The sequence below is a fragment of the Heptranchias perlo genome, chromosome 38, assembly GCF_035084215.1.
Source record: "Heptranchias perlo isolate sHepPer1 chromosome 38, sHepPer1.hap1, whole genome shotgun sequence".
Lineage (NCBI taxonomy): Eukaryota > Metazoa > Chordata > Chondrichthyes > Hexanchiformes > Hexanchidae > Heptranchias > Heptranchias perlo.
The window spans coordinates 6,259,892-6,279,940 of record NC_090362.1 but is presented as its reverse complement, the minus strand read 5'-3'; the positions used below and the strand labels follow the sequence as shown (position 1 = coordinate 6,279,940).

General features: G+C 41.4%; 1 protein-coding gene across 4 annotated transcripts in view; it reads right to left on the bottom strand.

Moving 5' to 3' along the window:
- The window catches only part of LOC137304686 (fibrillin-1-like), a 462,162-nt gene that overhangs the window by 281,751 nt on the left and 160,362 nt on the right, over window positions 1–20,049 (bottom strand). For all 4 annotated transcript variants that reach the window (XR_010958610.1, XM_067973343.1, XM_067973344.1 and 1 more), the window contains exon 8: window positions 1,615–1,740. Coding sequence is in view for 3 of the 4 variants with exons in the window: in XM_067973343.1 (XP_067829444.1) it covers window positions 1,615–1,740 (126 nt within the window). In the remaining variant the exon portion in view is untranslated. The remainder of the gene's footprint in view (window positions 1–1,614; window positions 1,741–20,049) is intronic.

The window sequence follows — 20,049 nt, the reverse complement described above, 5'->3', positions numbered from 1 at the left end:
AGTCCAGGTCATTAATATATATCAAAAAGAGCAGGGGTCGTAATACAATCCCTGGGGGACACCACTGTATACTTCCCTCCAGTCTGAAAAACAACCATTCACCACTCTGCTTTCTCTTAGCCAATTTCATATCCACGTTGCCACTGCCCCTTTAATCCTATGGATTTCAATTTTGCTAACAAGTCTATTATGTGCTACTTTATCAAATGCTTTTTGAAAGTCCAGATACACAACATCAACCGCAACATCTTCATCAACGCTCTCCATTACTTCATCAAAGAACCAAATCAAGTTAGTTAAACACGATTTGCCTTTAACAAATCTGTGCTGGCTGTCATTGATTAACCCAAGGTTTTCCAAGTTACATTTAATTTTGTCCCAAATCGTCTCTGAAAGTTACTTCACTACTGACATTAAGCTGACTGCCTGTAGTTACCTGGTTTATCCCTCTCCTCTTTTTTGAACAGGGGTGCAACATTTACAACCCTCTGGCACCACTCCCATATCTAAGGAGGACTGGAAGATTGTGGTCAGAGCCTCCACTATTTCCACCCTTACTTCCCTCAGCAACCTAAGATGCATCCCATCTGGGCCAGGTGGCTTTTCTACTTTGAGTGCTGCCAACCTTTTAAGTACCTCCTCTGCAATATTTGAAGAAATTCAAAATACCAACATTTAAAATTTGACAGATTCTAAAATATTCAAAAGATTTACAAAGGAGTGTTAAAGTACAAGATGTTCCAGCTCTCTAGGATCATATGAGTTGGGCACTTTGGCATCTTTAGTTAAAATGACTAATGTTTAGTAATCTAACAGAAAACAAGGGTGATTAGTGAAACAAATTCCAATCTTCTACATATATTTATACCAGAGCATTTCACACCAGCAGCATTGGACAGCTGAATATAAGGCATCTTTCTCCTTGTTCTTGGTTTATATCAGTATAATCAGCCAGTAACCACGCTGCCACAATCCTTTTCCCCTCTCACTACTTTATAGACGAATATTCTATTCCTCTATTTTATCAATACTATTTCTGCTATGAACTTTCCTCTTGTTCCTCAAGCTCCAAATACTATCTCCTATGTGATTTTCCTCCTTCCTGTGTTAAACCCTAGACTCATCCCACCAACTATTACTCCAAATCATTCCTTCTCAAGACTTCAAAAGTATGGAACTCCTTACATCAATCTTGCATTTCTCATTGAATCTCCAGACTTTTAAAATCCAAGCTTGGCATTACTTAATCACTACTGTCTGAAATTCCTTTCTCTACTAATTTAATGGAGGCATTAACCCAATTTATCTCATGGCACAAGTTCATGGCTTTTGTCTTCTCTCAAACTCTCTTCAATCTCCATAGTGTCCTGCATTACAGGCTTTGGGTTTCTCAATCTTAAAAAAACGGTTCAACAAACTCATTTAAAATGAAAAAGACTCATTTGTAAGATTTGATCATCAAACTCTCATTTGATTTACTGGTCAATCCAGCAAAAATCAGGAACAAACAATATCTAAGTATCCAGATTGGCAAAATAGCATTTACTGCTCCAATCTGACCTAGTCTGAACTTCCTATTCCATTTATTTTATTTCCCCATGTGGCATCACTTACCTATGCATCTTGAACCATCTGCAGTGGGTAGGTACCCATGATGACACTTGCAAAAGTAACTGCCAACTGTGTTGGAGCATTCACCTCCATGGCATATACCAGGAATAGTTGTGCACTCATCAACATCTAAACAATAAAAGAGAAGAGTTCACAGTTAGTAAAGTAAATGTAATTGTAACCTCCTGCATCATTTAAATATCTAGTGATTGCTACTGTTACAATTCGGCCAGTCTCCATACTCAATCCTCACCATAAACAGCAGCTTCCATAAACAGGTCCACATTCTTACGAACCAAAACTTAACCTTATATATATATAATGAATAGGATGTAGAAAACTTGAGGGTTAATAAGCTACCTTTGCTACTGGATTATATTGAAAGCAGCACAGGATATACATTGTATACTCCTGATGCCAAGCTTCAAAAACACAAAGGGGTTAATTTTGGTGATCAGGGTACATTATGTGGGCAGTTGGCAGAGCGACTGCAACACCCACCCAATAACCTCAGCAAGAGGCTGATCCATTTTGGTGGTCAGGTCTCATTTAAATTTGAGTGACGAGCTGCCAGTGCTAATTGTGCTGCCTACAAGCAGCTCACCATTTGGGCGGGTGGGAAATCTGATGGGCCTGCCGCTTCTTAAAGCCAGTATGCACCTCTTAAGGAGGGACTGGAATTTTCATTGACGGTGTGTGAAAAGTGCATTTCTTGAGCAGCAGGCACAATATTAATGGCCATGGTACCTGATTTTCAGACACTGGAGGTGCTAATTGAAAAAGTAAGGGCCAGGAAAGAGGTCCTCTTTCCTTCAGATTGCAAATAAGTCAGCATGCATGGACAGAGGTGGCTGAGCATTATTCATAGGGCCTGGCTGTAGTGCAAAAAATGTAATGACCATACCAAGGTAAGTATCCACTTCACATCTCTCAATACAGTTCTGCAACACCACACTTTATCCACAGAACAGCCAAACCTTCTCTCCCTTGCTGTACAAGCCTCTTTTCCAATCATAACAGGACACTTCTGTGGATGTGGATGAAGGGATACTTGACCATATTAATGTGGAAGTGCATGAAGGGATACTTGACCATATTAACTCTTTATTAACTCACTTAACTCACATAATAGGTTTAGCTACAGTACACATAGAAGCACAATTGTGTAATTACGTGTACTTAGTACAGCCTGGCCTCTCTTAAAGATAAGGGTGTAGCTGACTACAAGAATATAATAAGAATACAGTTTCTTGAACGGCCATGTGGCCTTGAGACTAGCTTCAGCCCTACTGATAACAAGAGGCAGGAATGTAGGGAGGAAGGGAATGCTGAGGCCTACATGCAAAAGTAATAAGATGGCTATGGATGTTCGGGGGGCAGGCTCACTACTTGATTGACCAACTACCTGAGCCAATAAAGAATGTATGTGTACGCCCATATTCTGTAACAGATGGGCGTTCTTTATTGAATTGTATAAACATGAGCTGTTTCACTGACTCGAGGAAGTTGTACCTTCAACCATTGTTTTGAGGTGCTCGTCCACTTGTATACAAGTTGGGCTCAATAAAGTTTCTCTTTGTACTACTGGTTTGGGTGTTAATGCATCGGTATAGTGTTAAGTTTCAACACTTCACCAGACCTCCCTTTGTTTACTTACACACACACACACACACACAAACACACACAAACACACACCTGCTGCTGCCCTCAAAACTAGCATAAACAACATTCTGCTATTACTTTGCTTGGACTTAGATTAATTTTCACATTTAAGTTAAATTCTTTGGTATTTCACATTATGTACATTTTCTTTCATCTAACAATTTTCCCCTACTTGCACACACTTGCTGTTCCTTCCTCTCAGCATGCACTCATTCCTAAGCTGCCTCACACATCTTCACAACCCATTTACAGTGCACACACTAACCTATTCCCACTCTTCTTGCAGAACTAGCTGGCACACAACAGAAGGGAGAGTGCATGAACCGGGAGCGGTGCCGCTACATTACAAACTCTCAATCCAATGGAGGACAGCATCATCGACATTATTGGCAGAAGAAGAACACGCAACATTGAAGACGGTGAGGATGGAAGCCACTTGCAGCAGGCTGTTTGGCCATTTTCCCGTCCTTTTTTCCTTCTACTTAACTCTGTAGCTCGCACACCATGGCAACCTGGGGCTGCACTGTGTTGCCACTCCTCTGTTGCCACTTGCCCTTGCCATTACATCCTAACCCTTGTCCCTCTGCATTTTTTCTAGGTTCTGTCAATGATGGGCCCTGCAGCTGCACAGACAGCACCACCTCTCAATAATGCACTGTCACTTGCTCATAACTTCCCAAGCAACAACATAAAGATCGGCACCCCAGTTGGTGTAGATGGTGAGTTAGAGGGGTTGCACAGGATGATTCATGCAGCACTAGTAAGTAGGAGCAGAGGACAGCTCAGGAAAGGGCTTGCCAGAGGGCAAGCTTATGTCGTAACTCTGCTGAAGTGGACAAAGATGCAGACTTTAGGAACTCATCCTCCAAAAGAAAAATGCTTTGTGTGCACTAGCAATTCCTCAGTGCATTGGACGCCCTGCCAGAGAGCTACCACACAATGTCAGAAATGGTGGAGATGTCCTCTACCAATATGCGTAGGGTTCTAGCACATGATATCAACACTCTTCAGTCAACCATGCAGCAAGTGGTCACCTCAAAGGACAATGTCACTGGACCCTCCCTGCCGGAGTTTGAGGCACCAATAATAGCAGTTTTTGGGGATGCTCATTCTGATGGCATACAGGCTCTGGGAGCAACCACCACGGACAAGCTTGAAGACCGAATAGATAGGGACTTCACTCGGATCACGGATCTCTTACAGTCAGTATCAGTGGGGGTGCTGAGCTGCTGTCCGATAGCAGAGACAGTCGTGCAATGGAATGTTGCCATCTCTCAGGATGACATCATATCTGCACCCTCTCAACCCCCTTAACCAATGCCCGCCGCAAAAGATAGCTGGACCAGACTGCCTCACCGGCCGCCGAAACCCTGCAGTCTGCAACCAGGCCCAAACTCCAGAGGTCACCAACCACCAGCATCTCAAAAGCCTTTGTCTGAGCTACAGCAGCCTTCCACTTCCCATGCTGAAGCCAGTGGGGGAGCACCTCGTAAGAGTAGTAAAGAGATCATTTAAGAAAGGCACTATGGCCTAACATCTGGGTGATCGTTATTTTGATAGCATATGTGAAATGCAAGAAATTATAAACCGTTTTGAAGTCTTTGTGTGCAGTGTTCCTGTATTAGCTGTGGACCCTGCAATTTCAAGTGTCGTGTATATCAATGCTGGTCTTTGGGCAGAACAGTACATTGGAGGGTCGAAGGACTGGAAGAGATGTTGGACATGGCGGTTGATGTGGGGGGTGGAGGGGAATGGGGCTAAGATTGAGTAATGAGCTGCTGCATGCTCCTGTGAAGCTCTTTGGGACGTTTTACTACATTTAAGGCGCTATATAAATGCAAGTTGTTGTTGTTGAAAAGCTCTGGCTACAGGCTAGAGTTGGTGACCTCCCATTTCGGTGTCATCTTTGTCATTTGGTTGAAGGTCCGCGTACATGGTGGTTCCATGTGTTGTACCCGTTGCAGAACATATTTGTGCAGCATGCAGCTAGCCAGAAAGTGGGATACTCTCTTTGGGCTGTATTGGGGGAATACACCAGCCCTGTCCAAGCACAGGAAGCATTGCCTAAGTGCTCCAATGAGGGCTCTATTCCACGAATCGTGGATCTGGTTGTAGTGCAGCTCGTCACTGACAGTTGTTCCTTAAAGGAATCATATGCCAAGTGCGTCAAGCAGCCAGCCTCTCACTTGCTGTGCAGAGGCAAAGAGTGGGGGATGGAGGATTGGCACAATATGGAAGTTTAATGGCAACAGCCAGAAAAACAGGCATAGACCTGCATAATGCGCTGCTGATCATCACACACCAGTTGCACATTACGGGAATGGAACCCTTTGTGGTTCATGAGGAGCCCTCATGGCAATGTGAGTGAAGACATCAACACTCTGATCTTGGGGGAAGCCTAGTATACGTGTGAACCCTAGGGCCCTTATGTTTCTGGTTGTCCACAGGGAACACGATGGACTTGCATCAGTCACTTACAAGTAAAAGAACAGTGATTCTGCACCAAAAAAAACTGTGAACTAACAGCAAAATGCCTGCCAAATTTTAAAAGAGCAGTTGAGAGTCCCTTTAAGTAGGGCTGGAACTGGCCACCTCACACCACGTACTGCCCATAATTTGAGGGCGGATTCAGGAGCAGCGGTGGTACCGTTGACACCGTTGAATCAGTAAAAACGGTGTTTGAGTCTTGAATACGTCATAGGACTCTCATTTTAAGTTATTAATTAGGCACCCGCCAGTTTCGGTTGGGAGTGTTGGCCGCCTAAATGGAGCCCCTGCCCCCGAAAATCAAAATGGGTGGGCCTCCGACATTGAGTCAGTGTTTTTAGCAATTTCTGTCCCACTACCAACCCGTTCATGCCAAAAACGCGGCAGTAAGGAGACAAAAATTGACCCCGATGAAGCATCTTGAACACAGTACCACCTTATTTAATATTGGTTCACATCTCATCCAGGCCTTCAACTCCCAAGTCATGTTTTGATAAAGCATTATCCAATTAGTTCTGGAAAATGAATTCTACATCTGAATGATTTGCAAATTGAAGAATCAAGCCCTGTATCCTGCAGAGTTTATTTATCAATGACTCCACCATTAAGAATAACAATTGAGTCTACAAGCTCACATTCTATTACAATATTCGCAATATAATTGATAAACCAATCAAACTCAGAGAGGATAAAACCCCTGGTCCTGACGGATTGCATCCGTGCATTTTAAAAGAATTAAGGGAAGAGATAGCAGAGGCACTATTACACATACATAAGAATTCAGTAGAAAAGGGAATAGTGCCAGAGGACTGGCAGATGCTAATGTGATTCCTATATTTAAAAAGGGAGATAGAACCAGTCCAGGGAACTATAGACCAATTAGCTTAACGTCGGTGGTAGGAAAGATAATGGAATCCTTACTCAAAGATGTCATAGAAAAACATCTAGAAACCGAAAATATACTAAAGAATTATCAGCAAGGATTTCAAAATGGAAGATCATGCTTGACCGACGTTTTTGAATTCTTTGAAGTATCAGAAAGAATAGACAAGGGTAATGTAGTAGAAGTAATATATTTGGATTTTCAAAAGGCCTCAATAAGGTACCACATATTAGACTCATGACTAAGGTAAGAGCACGTGAAGTCAGAGGACAAGTAGCAGAATGGATAGCAAGCTGGCTACAAGACAGAAAACAGAGAATAGGGGTTATAGGTAGTTACTCAGACTGGCAAAAGGTGGGAAGTGGTGTTCCACAAGGATCAGTGCTAGGATCACTGTTGTTCACCATTTAAATAAACAATTTGGACTCGAGAATCAGAAGTACAATTTGAACATTTGCGGACGCCACCAAATTGGGGGGTATAGTTAATACTGAGGAGGACTGCAACGAAATACAGGAAGGCATTAATAAACTTGCAGTGTAATTGGCAACTGAATTTCAATACAGATAAGTGTAAGGTATTACATTTTAGGAGGAAGAATAAGGGTGCCACATACTGCTTGGATAATAAGAGTCTAAATGGAGTAGAGGAATCTGGGGGTACAGATACACAAATCACTAAAAGTAGTAACACAGGTTAATAAAGCCATTAAAAAAACCAAGCACTGGGATTCATTGTTAGAGGGATAGAACTGAAAAGCAGAGACGTTGTTAGGTATAATAGTAGACAGGCAATGGGCTAGCACATAAAGAATTAATACATAATTTGCAATATATATTCCTTTAAGGCACAAAACTCCAACAGGAAAAGTACGTGCCATAGATGGAGTGGACTTGCCATAGAGGGTGTGCAGCGAAGGTTCACCAGACTGATTCCTGGGATGGCAGGGCTGTTGTATGAGGAGAGATTGGGTCGATTAGGCCTGTATTCACTAGAGTTTAGAAGAATGAGAGGCGATCTCATTGCATGTATAAAATTCTGACAGGGCTAGACAGACTTGATGCAAGGAGGATCTTTCCCTTGGCTGGGGAGTCCAGAACGAGCGGTCACGGGGTAGGATATTTAGGACTAAAATTAGGAGAAATTTCTTCACTCAAAGGGTGGTGAACCTGTGGAATTCTCTACCAGAGAAGGCTGTGGAGGCCAAGTCACTGAATATATTTAAGAAGGAGATAGATAGATTTCTAGACGCAAAAGGCATCAAGGGGTATGGGGAGAGAGTAGGAATATGGTATTGAAATAGAGGATCAGCCGTGATCATATTGAATGGCAGAGCAGGCTAGAAGGATCGAATGGCCTACTCCTGCTCATATTTTCTATGTTTCTATGGTCCAACCGTGGCTAACAAGAGAAATTAAAGATAGTATTAAATCAAAGGAAGAGGCATATAAAGTTGCCAGAAAAAGCAGTAAGCCTGAGGATTGGGAGCATTTTAGAATTCAGCAAACGAGGACCAAGAAATTGATAAAGAAACGGAAAATAGAATATGAGAGTAAACTAGCAAGAAACATAAAAACAGACTGTAAAAGCTTCTATAGCTATGTAAAAAGAGAAAGACTGGCCAAGGTAAATGTGGGTCCCTTACAGACAGACGGGAAAATTTTTAATGGGGAATAAGGAAACGGCAGAGAAATTAAACAAATACTTTGTGTCTGTCTTCACTGAAGACGACACAAAAAAACCTTCCAGAAATACCAGAGAACCAAGGGTCTGGCGAGAATGAGGAACTGAAAGAAATTAGTATTAGTAAAAAATAGTACTAAGAAATTAATGGGATTGAAAGTCAATAAATCCCAATGACCTGATGATCTACATCCCAGGGTTTTGAAAGAGGTGGCTATAGAGATAGTGGATGCATTGGTTGTCTTCTTCCAAAATTCAATAGATTCTGAACACTTCCTCCAGATTGGAGGGTAGTAAATGTAACCTCACTATTTAAGAAAGCTTGTGAATTTAAAATAAAATTGCTGGACTATAACTTGGTGTTGTAAAATTGTTTACAATTATTTAAGAAAGGAGGGAGAGAAAAAACAGGGAACTACAGACCTGTTAGCCAGACATCAGTAGTAGGGAAAATGCAAGAATCTATTATAAAGGATGGGATAACAGGACACTTAGAAAATAATAATAGGAATTGGCAGAGTCAATATGGATTTATGAAAGGGAAATCATGTTTGACAAACCTATTGGTGTTCTTCGAGGATGTAACTAGTCGAATAGATAAGGGGGAATCAGTGGATGTGGTGTATTTGGATTTTAGAAGGCTTTCAATAAGGTCCCACACAGGCTGATGAACAAAGTTAGAGCACATGGAATTGGGGGTAATGGATTGAGAATTGGTTAACAGACAGAAAACAGAGAATAGGAATAACCGGGTCTTTTCCAGGTTGGCAGACTGTGACTAGTGGGGTACCGCAGGGATTGGTGCTTGGGTCCCAGCTATTCACAATCTATAATCAATGATTTGGATGAGGGGACCAAATGCAATTTTTCCAAATTTGCTGATGACACAAAACTAGGTGGGAAAATGAGTTGTGAGGAGAATGCAAAGTGGCTTTAAGAGGATATAGACAGGCTAAGTGAGTGGGCAAGAACATGGCAGATAGAATATAATGTGGAAAAATGTGAAGTTATCCACTTTGGTAGGAAAAACAGAAATGCAGAGTATTTTTTAAATGGTGAAATGTTGATGTTTAAAGGGACCTGGGTGTCCTTGTACATGAGCCACTAAAAGCTAACATGCAGGTGCAGCAAGCAATTAGGAAGGGAAATGATATGTTGGCCTTTATTATAAGAGGATTTGAGTACAGGAGTAAAGATGTCTTACTGCAATTATATGGGGCCTTGGTGAGACCGCACCTGGAGTATTGTGTACAATTTTGGTCTCCTTACCTAAGAGGGAGTGCAATGAAGGTTCACCAGACTGATTCCTGGGATGGCGGGATTGTCGTATAAGGAGAGATTGTAGACTAGGCCTATATTCTCTAGAGTTTAGAAGAATGAGAGGTGATCTCGTTGAAACATACAAAGTTCTTGCAGGGCTCGACAAGATAGATGCGGGGAGGATGTTTCCCCTGGCTAGGGAGTCTAGAACTAGGGGTCACAGTCTCAGAATAAGGAGTAGGCCATTTAGGACTGAGATGAGGAGTACTTTCTTCACTCAGAGGGTGGTGAATTTTTGGAATTCTCTACCCCAGAGGGCTGTGGAGGCTCAGTCATTGAGTACATTCAAAACAGAGGTCGATAGATTTCTAGATATTAAAAGCATCAAGGGATATGGTGATAGTGCAGGAAAATGGCGTTGAGGTAGAAGGACAGCCATGATTTTTTTGAATGGCGGAGCAGGCTCGACGGGCCGGATGACCTACTCCTGCTTCTTATGATCTTATGTTATGTATAGAACCTTGGTTAGACCACACTTGGACTACTGTGATGAGTTATGGTGTCCATATTATAGAAAGGATACATAGGCACTGGAAAAGGTACAAAAAAGATTTACTAGGATGATACCAGAACTGAGAGATTATACCTATCAGGAAAGATTGAATAAGCAGGGGCTCTTTTTTCTAGAAAAAAGACTGAGGGGTGATCTGATAGAGGTCTTTAAGATTATGAAAGGGTTTGATAGAGTAGATGTGGAGAAGGTGTTTCCACTTGCAGGGGACACCAGAACTAGGCACCATAAACATAAGATAGCCACTAATAAATCCAAAAGGGATTTCAGGAGAAACTTCTTTACCCAGAGAGTGGTTAGAATGTGGAACTCACTACTACAAGGAATAATTGAGGCAACTAGCATTGATGCATTTAAGGGGAAGCTAAATACACATGAGGGAGAAAGAAATAGAAGGATATATTGATAGGGTTAGATGAAATCGGGAGGGAGGAGGCTCGTGTGGAGCATAAACACCGGCATGGACCTGTTGGGCCAAATGGCCTGTTTCTGTGCTGTACATTCTATGTAACTCTATGTGATGCCCCCAGAGAGAATTGTGGGTACTCACTAGCCCACACACACATATGTGCAAAGACAGAATAAATCCCTCAGAAAGCAGTTAACAGAAACCACTTTAAATTTGCCAATTTTAGATTGGCTAAAATTTGATTGGCAAAGACAGAACAGAAATTTTAGAATTTAACAGGAAAGATCCCTCTTTCTACTACAGCTACCATACTGTCGCCTTCAGCTAGAAGGCTGGAATATCCTGAAAAGTTTTTCATACTGAAGTTCAATATCATACTGATCAGTTGAGAGGAGAAGTGATATTGAATGAGGCTGGAATGTCAGAATTTTTTTCTTTCCTTTTAGAATGGTCCAATAACTGGCTTTGCTGAAAATAGACTTCAAACAAAGATGGGTGATCTCAAATGACACACAGCCCTGGGACACAAGCCCCATGATTATTTAACGGGAGAGTTGACATTCCATATCTCTTTTATTTTGCTTTAGAATTCAAACGAACTACCTGATATATTAAAACCATAGCATCATCTTAAGTTACTTAAAATGGCAGCCTGTTCAAAGTTACTAAATATTTCTACTTTGTCAGCAGGCTCAGTTTTCTTCCCCCCTCCCAATTTGGATGTTTCAATATTAAGGTTGCCAACTCAAATAAAGTTCAACAGTCAACATGAAAAAAATCATTAGAATTATTGTTTTTATATTATAGGATTAGATAAGAACCATTGCAATGTTTTGGTAAATCTGAACTCCAGCAATAATTCAGAATTGGTTTTCAGCATAGCAAGATTTAGTTTTAACATTTTTAGGACACAAATAATTTTATAGCACAGATTTAAAGATGAAAATAGGCATAGCTAATACTTAGCCAGAATTACTATCTTATTCAATTTATGTTAAATATTTGGCATTCTCAAGGCAAATCTGCACAGCTGTGCAACACCAAAATTTGTACGATCCAGCTGGCAGTACATATTTTGCCCGAAAGCACTGCAGTGAGTTAATTATGCATTAAACTAAAATGGACAGTTTCAGTGCCTTTCTCTTTTAATTTATTGTTTTCCAGGGTTAGAAATGCTTTAATTACAACATACCACATATGTCAGCCATGGCTCAGTTGGTAGCACTCTCATCTCTGAGTCAGAAGGTTGTGGGTTCAATTCGCACTCAAGCGACTGAAGCACAAAATCTAACCTGACACACCAGAGTGCTGCAATGTCGGAAATGTCATCTTTCGGTTGAGACGTTATACCGAGGCCCCATCTGCTCTCTCAGGTGGACGTAAAAAATCCCATGGCACTATTTCGAAGAGGAACAGGGGACCTCTCCCCGGTGTCCTGGTCAATATTTATCTCTCAACCAACATCACTAAAAAAGATTATCTGGTCATTATCACATTACTGTTTGTGGGACCTTGCTGTGCACAAATTGGCTGCTGTATTTCCTACATTACAACAGTGTCTACACTTCAAAAAGTAATTAATTGGCTGTAAAGCACTTTGGGATGTCCTGAGGCAGTGAAAGGCACTATATAAATGCAAGTCTTTCTTAAAGTAAAATCTGCTGATGTGCAAGTCTCAAACAAGTAAATCATTCATTAAGTAAAGCAGTAAACGTTTATGAAGGTTCAATTTTACATGGAATTTTCAGCACAGAAACAGGCCATTTGGCCCAACTTGATCTAGTTCTAGTTAATAGTAGCCTAGCCAATGTAGCTCCAGTAGGAGCAACTTGCTACACTGTTCATTTACTGATGCACTGGGTCATGAAGTTCTAAACTCACAAGCCCTCAGAACCATGAGTTTCCAATCCTGCTGAAGTTCAAATGGAGCCAAAGCACAGCTCCAAATGAAAGGAGGGAGGGAAAGAAAATCTAGGGCTGAATAAACCTACATGGTTTTCCAATCCCCAACCGTTTCATTGTAGACTGCTCTAAAAGCAGACTTCCCATGCGGTATCGACAGAGAAGTACTGCATGTCACTGTGGGGAGGGCTGCTTAAACAAAGAATAAAATAAATTATGGAAAATGTGGTGCGGCAATGCAAAAAAGCACCAACGCATGCTACAATGGAGTGTCCACCAAGCTGCTCTTGCTCATTTCCTGGCATCTGCATAAGTGCATTATTGGTGGTGGTCTAGGAGATCTTGGACACAGGGACATGTGTGACCCGGGGAGACTATCAAAGGGAGGGAATCACAGGGCAAAAAGTAACAAGAAGATGCCTATCCCTTTAGGAGAGTTATGTAACCTCAAAAAGGAAAATAAATGAATAGCGCAAAGTCCTGTTACATGTATGCCTACTTACTGGTCCTGGCCAAATGCACATAGTGGTTCTCTTGTTTTTGGCTTTGAATAAATATTTTGTCAGTGAATATGAAGTACAAACCAAATAGGAATCCACAATAATGTGAATTATGTTTATTTGGACTATTATGTGAATATCCAAATCCGGGTCCAATTAGATCCCTTTTAGGCTTAGGTGCTCCTAGGCCCTTCAATTACTACATTGTAACAGAAAGAATTTTTTTTTAGATAAACAATTGCACACTGCCAGGTGTAACAAGCTGCTGGTGAGATGCCTGCATTGTAATAATATTTGATAAGTGATGTTTTTCATGTTATGTTTTTAAGGTTAATTTCTGTGGCTGCACTTTGTCCATCAGCCTGATTACACTGGTTTTCTTTTGATTATGCATCCATTGAAGTTTACTAGTGGTCCAGTGAGTCCTATGTGCTTGATTACTCTAGCAATCTAATCACAGTCTAAACTTCCTTATGTTACTGTTGTGTTCAAGTATTCTTCAGTTCCCTGTACCTCCCTCTCCTGTACTTCGAATCAAGTATCTGAACAGGTCTATATTTCATCTCTAATTTTCACTTATATTTTAGATTCAAAGTTAGGTTAGAATATTCATTCTACAAGTCAACTAATATATCTATTAAAATGTGTTTAAAACTCTAATGTATTACACCATTTTCTTGGTTTTCCTTCATGCATTAATGTTGATGAAAAAACGTGTATAAAATAATAAGGGGGAAAAAACACTAGTGGGCGTAGTATATAGGCCTCCTAATAGTTGCAACTCTGCTGGAAGAAGTATTAATAAGGAAATAGTCGGGGCATGTAATAAGGGAACAGCTATAATTATGGGGGATTTTAACTATCATATTAACTGGACAAATCAAATTGGGCAGGGCAGCCTTGAGGAAGAGTTTATTGAGTGTATTAGGGATGGATTTCTTGAGCAGTATGTAACTGATCCTACAAAGGGGCAAGCAACCTTGGACCTGGTCCTGTGTAATGAGCCAGGATTAATTAATAATGTCCTAGTTAAGGATCCCCTTGGAATGAGTGACCATAACATGGTTACATTCCATATCCAATTAGAGAGTGAGAAGGTCGGTTCTCAAACAAGCGTACTGAGCTTGAATAAAGGAGACTGTGATGGTATGAGAGCGGAATTGATTAAAGTGGACTGGGAAAATAGATTAAAGGGTAAGACGGTACATGAGCAGTGGTGTTCATTTAAGGAGTTATTTTACAACTTTCAAAAAAAAATATTCCACTGAGGAAAAAAGGGTGTAAAAGAAATGACAGCCATCCGTGGCTAAGCAAAGAAAATAAGGACAGTATCCGACTAAAAACAAGGACATATAAGGTAGCCAAACTTAGTGGGAGGATAGAAGATTGGGAAGTCTTCAAAAGACAGCAAAAAGTAACTAAAGGATTGATTAAGAAAGGGAAGATAGATTATGAAAATAAATTAGCAAAAAATATAAAAACAGATAGCAAGAGTTTCTACTGCTATATAAAAAGAAAAAGGGTGGCTAAGGCAAACGTAGGTCCCTTAGAGGATGAGACCGGGAAATTAATGGTGGGAAACATGGAAATGGCAAAAATGCTGAACAAATATTTTGTTTCAGTCTTTACGGTAGAGGACACTAAGAATATCCCAACACCGGACAAACAGGGGGCTCTAGGGGGGGAGGAGCTAAATACGATTAAAATCACTAAGGAATTGGTACTCAGTAAAATAATGGGACTCAAGGCAGATAAATCCCCTGGACCTGATGGCTTACATCCGAGGGTCTTGAGGGAAGTGGCAGGAGGGATTGTGGATGCTTTGGTAATAATTTTCCAAAATTCTCTGGACTCAGCAAAGGTCCAGGCAGATTGGAAAACTGCTAATATAACACCCTTATTTAAAAAGGGTAGTAGGCAGAAGGCTGGAAATTATAGACCAGTTAGCCTAACATCTGTGGTGGGTAAAATTTTGGAATCTATTATTAAGGAGACAGTAGCGGAACATTTGGATAAACATAATTTAATAGGACAAAGTCAGCATGGCTTTACGAAGGGGAAGTCATGTCTGACAAATTTGCTTGAGTTCTTTGAGGACATAACGTACAGGGTGGATAAAGGGGAACCAGTGGACGTAGTGTATTTAGACTTCCAGAAGGCATTCGACAAAGTGCCACATAAAAGATTATTGCTCAAGATAAAGAATCACTGGATTGGGGGTAATATTCTGGCATGGGTGGAGGATTGGTTATCTAACAGGAAGCAGAGAGTTGGGATAAATGGTTCATTCTCGGACTGGCAACCAGTGGCCAGTGGTGTTCTGCAGGGGTCGGTGCTGGGTCCCCAACTCTTTACAATCTATTTTAACGATTTGGAGGAGGGGACCGAGTGTAACATATCAAAGTTTGCAGATGATACAAAGATGGGAGGGAAAGTGGAGAGTGAGGAGGACATAAAAAACCTACAGGGGGATATAGACAGGCTGGGTGAGTGGGCGGAGATTTGGCAGATGCAATACAATATTGGAAAATGTGAGGTTATGCACTTTGGCAGGAAAAATCAGAGAGCAAGTTATTTTCTTAAAGGCGAGAAACTGGAAAGTACTGCAGTACAAAGGGATCTGGGGGTCCTAGTGCAAGAAGATCAAAAAGTTAGTATGCAGGTGCAGCAGGTGATCAAGAAGGCCAACGGAATGTTGGCTTTTATTGCTCGGGGGATAGAATATAAAAACAGGGAGGTATTGCTGCAGTTATATAAGGTATTGGTGAGACCGCACCTGGAATACTGCATACAGTTTTGGTCTCCATACTTAAGAAAAGACATACTTGCTCTCAAGGCAGTACAAAGAAGGTTCACTCGGTTAATCCCGGGGATGAGGGGGTGGACATATGAGGAGAGGTTGAGTAGATTGGCACTCTACTCATTGGAGTTCAGAAGAATGAGAGGCGATCTTATTGAAACATATAAGATTGTGAAGGGGCTTGATCGGGTGGATGCGGTAAGGATGTTCCCAAGGATGGGTGAAACTAGAACTAGGGGGCATAATCTTAGAATAAGGGGCTGCTCCTTCAAAACTGAGATGAGGGGAAACTTCTTCACTCAGAGGGTGGTAGGTCTGTGGAATTTGCTGCCCCAGGAAGCTGTGGAAGCTATATCATTGAATAATTTCAAAGCAGAAATAGACAGTTTCCCAGTAAAGGGAATTAGGGGTTACGGGGAGCGGGCAGGAAATTGGACATGAATTTAGATTTGAGGTTAGGATCAGATCAGCCATGATCTTATTAAATGGCGAAGCAGGCGCGAAGGGCCGATTGGCCTACTCCTGCTCCTATTTCTTATGTTCTTATGTTCTTAAAATGGCTTCCTCTGCTTTATACACACATCAATATTTTGCTAACATTAATGAACAGAAGAAAATATATCCCTAAATCAAAAGCTATTTTTTAGAAATTTACATTGTACATAGAACAGAATGCCAAAATGACAAGGGAATCATCAGAATACATTCTGTTATGAGGCACTACTTGTAGCAACATAGCTATAAAGATTGCATACAGGAGTTATTAAGACATTAGGATGTTCTGGGTCATACGTATTCATGTCATGTGTTCTGGCTGAAAGGGTGGCAGTGCTCTAGCTGTTGAGCTTTGGTCATTGACTTTTTGTTCATGGTGCCAGGGGACCACCGTGGTCCTGTCTTTATCCCAAGATCCAGGAGGATACACAGGAACAGGAGTAGGCCATTCAGCCCCTCGTGCCTGCTCTGCCATTTGATAAGATCGTGGCTGATCTGTGATCTAACTCCATATACCTGCCTTTGGCCCATATCTCTTAATACCTTTGGTTGCCAAAAAGCTATCTATCTCAGACTTAAATTTGTCAATTGAGCTAGTATCAATTGCCGTTTGCGGAAGAGAGTTCCAAACTTCTACCACTAGAAATGTTTTCTAATCTCACTCCTGAAAGGTCTGGCTCTAATTTTTAGACTGTGCCCCCTACTCCTAATCCTCAACCAGCGGAAATAGTTTCTCTCTATCCACCCTATCTGTTCCCCTTAATATCTTATAAACTTCGATCAGATCACCCCTTAACCTTCTCAACTCTACAGAATACAACCCCAATTTATGTAATCTCTCCTCGTAACTTAACCCTTGAAGTCCAGGTATCATTCTAGTAAACCTACGCTGCACTCCCTCCAAGGCCAATATGTCCTTCCGAAGGTGCGGTGCCCAGAACTGCTCATAGTACTCCAGATGTGGTCTAACCAGGGTTTTGTATAGCTGCAGCATAACTTCTGCCCCCTTGTACTCTAGTCCTCTAAATATAAAGGCCTTATTGATTATTTTCTACACCTGTTCATGACACTTCAATGATCTATGTACCTGAACCCCTAAGTCCCTTTGGACATCCACTGTTTTTAACTTTTCATCATTTAGAAAGTACCCTGTTCTATCCTTTTTTGATCCAAAGTGGATGACCTCACATTTGCCTACATTGAATTCCATTTGCCACAGTTTTGCCCATTCACCTAATCTATCAATATCCCTTTGTAATTGTATGTTTTCATCGACACTGCTTACAATGCCACTAATCTTTGGGATACAAGAATAACATTCTGCAGGGAGGCAAGGGAGCTCTACTCTGAGGAAATATGGGGCCCCTATGGACTGTTTGTAACAGAGGGACAAAAAGATCAAGTGGCATTCGAAATGTTTATGGGACATTTGCAGGGTCACCTGACGAACTCTTGCATATACAAGTTTAGCATAGTTTATCAGGAAGGTAGGCCAGATGCACAGGAAGCATTCTTGAAAAGCAGAAGGGAGAACGTGATTCTTTCTAACAGGACAATCTTCCACATCTTCTCAATTTAAAGTTCCAGGAAGGGATCCAGTTCTATTAAGTGGCTGGGATGTATTTCAAAAGAAGATTTTACTCTGTTTACAGTGTCTGTCCTCTAAGGAGATACTCCAGAAATGGCCTCATAGAGAATTATAATATAGGGATAACACTATCAATCCTACTGTCAATCATGAATCACGTTAGGTCACCATCCCTAACAACAACAACAACTCGCATTTGCATAGTGCCTTTAAAGTAGTAAGACATCCCAAGGCACTTCACAGGAGCGTTATCAAACAAAATTTGACACCAAGCCACATAGGGAGATATTAGGACAGGTGACCAAAAACTTGGTCAAAGAGGAAGGGGTTTTAAAGGAGGGGAGAGAGGAAGAGAGGCAGAGAGGTTATGGGAGGGAATTCCAGAGCTTAGGGCCTAGGCAGCTGAAGGCAATTGTGGAGCGATTAAAATCGGGAATGCGCAAGAGGCCAGAACTGGAGGAGCCCAGAGATCTTGCAGGATTGTACGGCTAGAAGAGATTACAGAGATAGGGAGCGGCGAGGCCATGGAGGGATTTGAAAACAAGGATGAGAATTTAAAAATCGAGGTGTTCCCTGACCACGAGCCAATGTAGGTCAGCGAGCACAGGGTTGATGGGTGAATGGGACTTGGTGCGAGTTAGGATACGGGCAGCAGAGTTTTGGATGAAGGGTGGAAGATGGGAGGCCGGTCAGGAGAGCACTGGAATAGTGAAGTCTAGAGGTAACAAAGGCATGATGAGGGTTTTAGCAGAAGAAGAGCTGTAGCAGGGCGAAGACAGGCGATGTTACGGAGGTGGAAGCAGGCAGTCTTGGTGATGGAGCGGATATGTTGTTGAAAGCTCATCTCAGGGTCAAATAGGACCCTATTTTAACTCAGCTGCTATTGATATGGCCACATAAAAGCACAAAATGTTCTGATTTTATCACCAGACTGATTACTGGGATGGCAGGATTGACGTATGAGGAAAGATTGAGTAGACTAGGCCTGTCTTCTCTAGAGTTTAGAAGAATGAGAGGTGTTGTATTTGAAACATACAAAATTCTTACAGGGCTCGACAGGGTAGGTGCAAAGAGGATGTTTCCACTGGCTGGGGAATCTAGAACCAGGGGTCACAGTCTCAGAATAAAGAGTAGGCCATTTAGGACTGAGATGAAGAGAAATTTCTTCACTCAGAGGATGGTGAATCTTTGGAATTCTCTACCCTAGAGGGCTGTGGGGGCTCAGTCGAGTACATTCAAAACAGAGAGCGATAGATTTCTAAATATTAAATGCATCAAGGGGTATGGGGATAGTCCAGAAAAATGGCGTTGAGGTAGAAGATCAGCCACAGTCTTGTTGAATGGCGGAGCAGGCTCGAGGAACCAGTTGGCCTACTCCTGCTCCTATTTCTTATGTTCAAATGGTTTAGCAAATTTTTGGGCTGCTCCAAATGTGATAAGGGTGGAGAATTCCTTTATGCACCAATTGTAGCAAAGTCATAAAATTCATTTATAAAGAATTAATTTACAATTTTGCTTCATGTATAGCACATAGAGGAAATCTTCCCCTAATGTGACAAAAAATTGCATTTATATCGTACCTAATCAGCTCTTCCAAATGTCTCAAAGCACTACATGCAATGAATTACTTTTGGAACTGTAGTGACTGTTGCAATGCACATAAAGATAGTAGCCATTCTGCATCAGAAACCTCCCAAAAACAATGTGAACTTTTTTTTAAAAAATGGTACTGGTTGAGAGGCAATTTGGCCAGGACACTGGAGACATCTACGCTTTTCTTTGCCATGGACTATTTAACATCTGTCTGTTAAACCTCGGCTTAACATTTATCATCTATTGACGACACCATTGTAATGCAGTACTTCCTCAGTACCACAGTGAATGTCAGCCTAGATTATGTCCTGAGAACCTGGTGTGGGACTCAAACCCAACATCTATAGCTCAATGAACCAGAGGCAAGAGTGCTACAATGACCCAAACTGACATGGTAATGGGAAATAAAGTCTAGGGGGATACAACTTGTTCAAAGTACTCTCCTAGTTCATATTGGCAATTTTTTTTAAATTGAAAAACTTTTTGTATTTTTATTAAATCATCCTTATCGAGCTACAACGACACCAAATCAGTTCTCCCTCACTGCTAGGCTACTTCAATGACATTTAAGAGGAACGTCTTAGAGTAGTTCCATTCAAAATTGG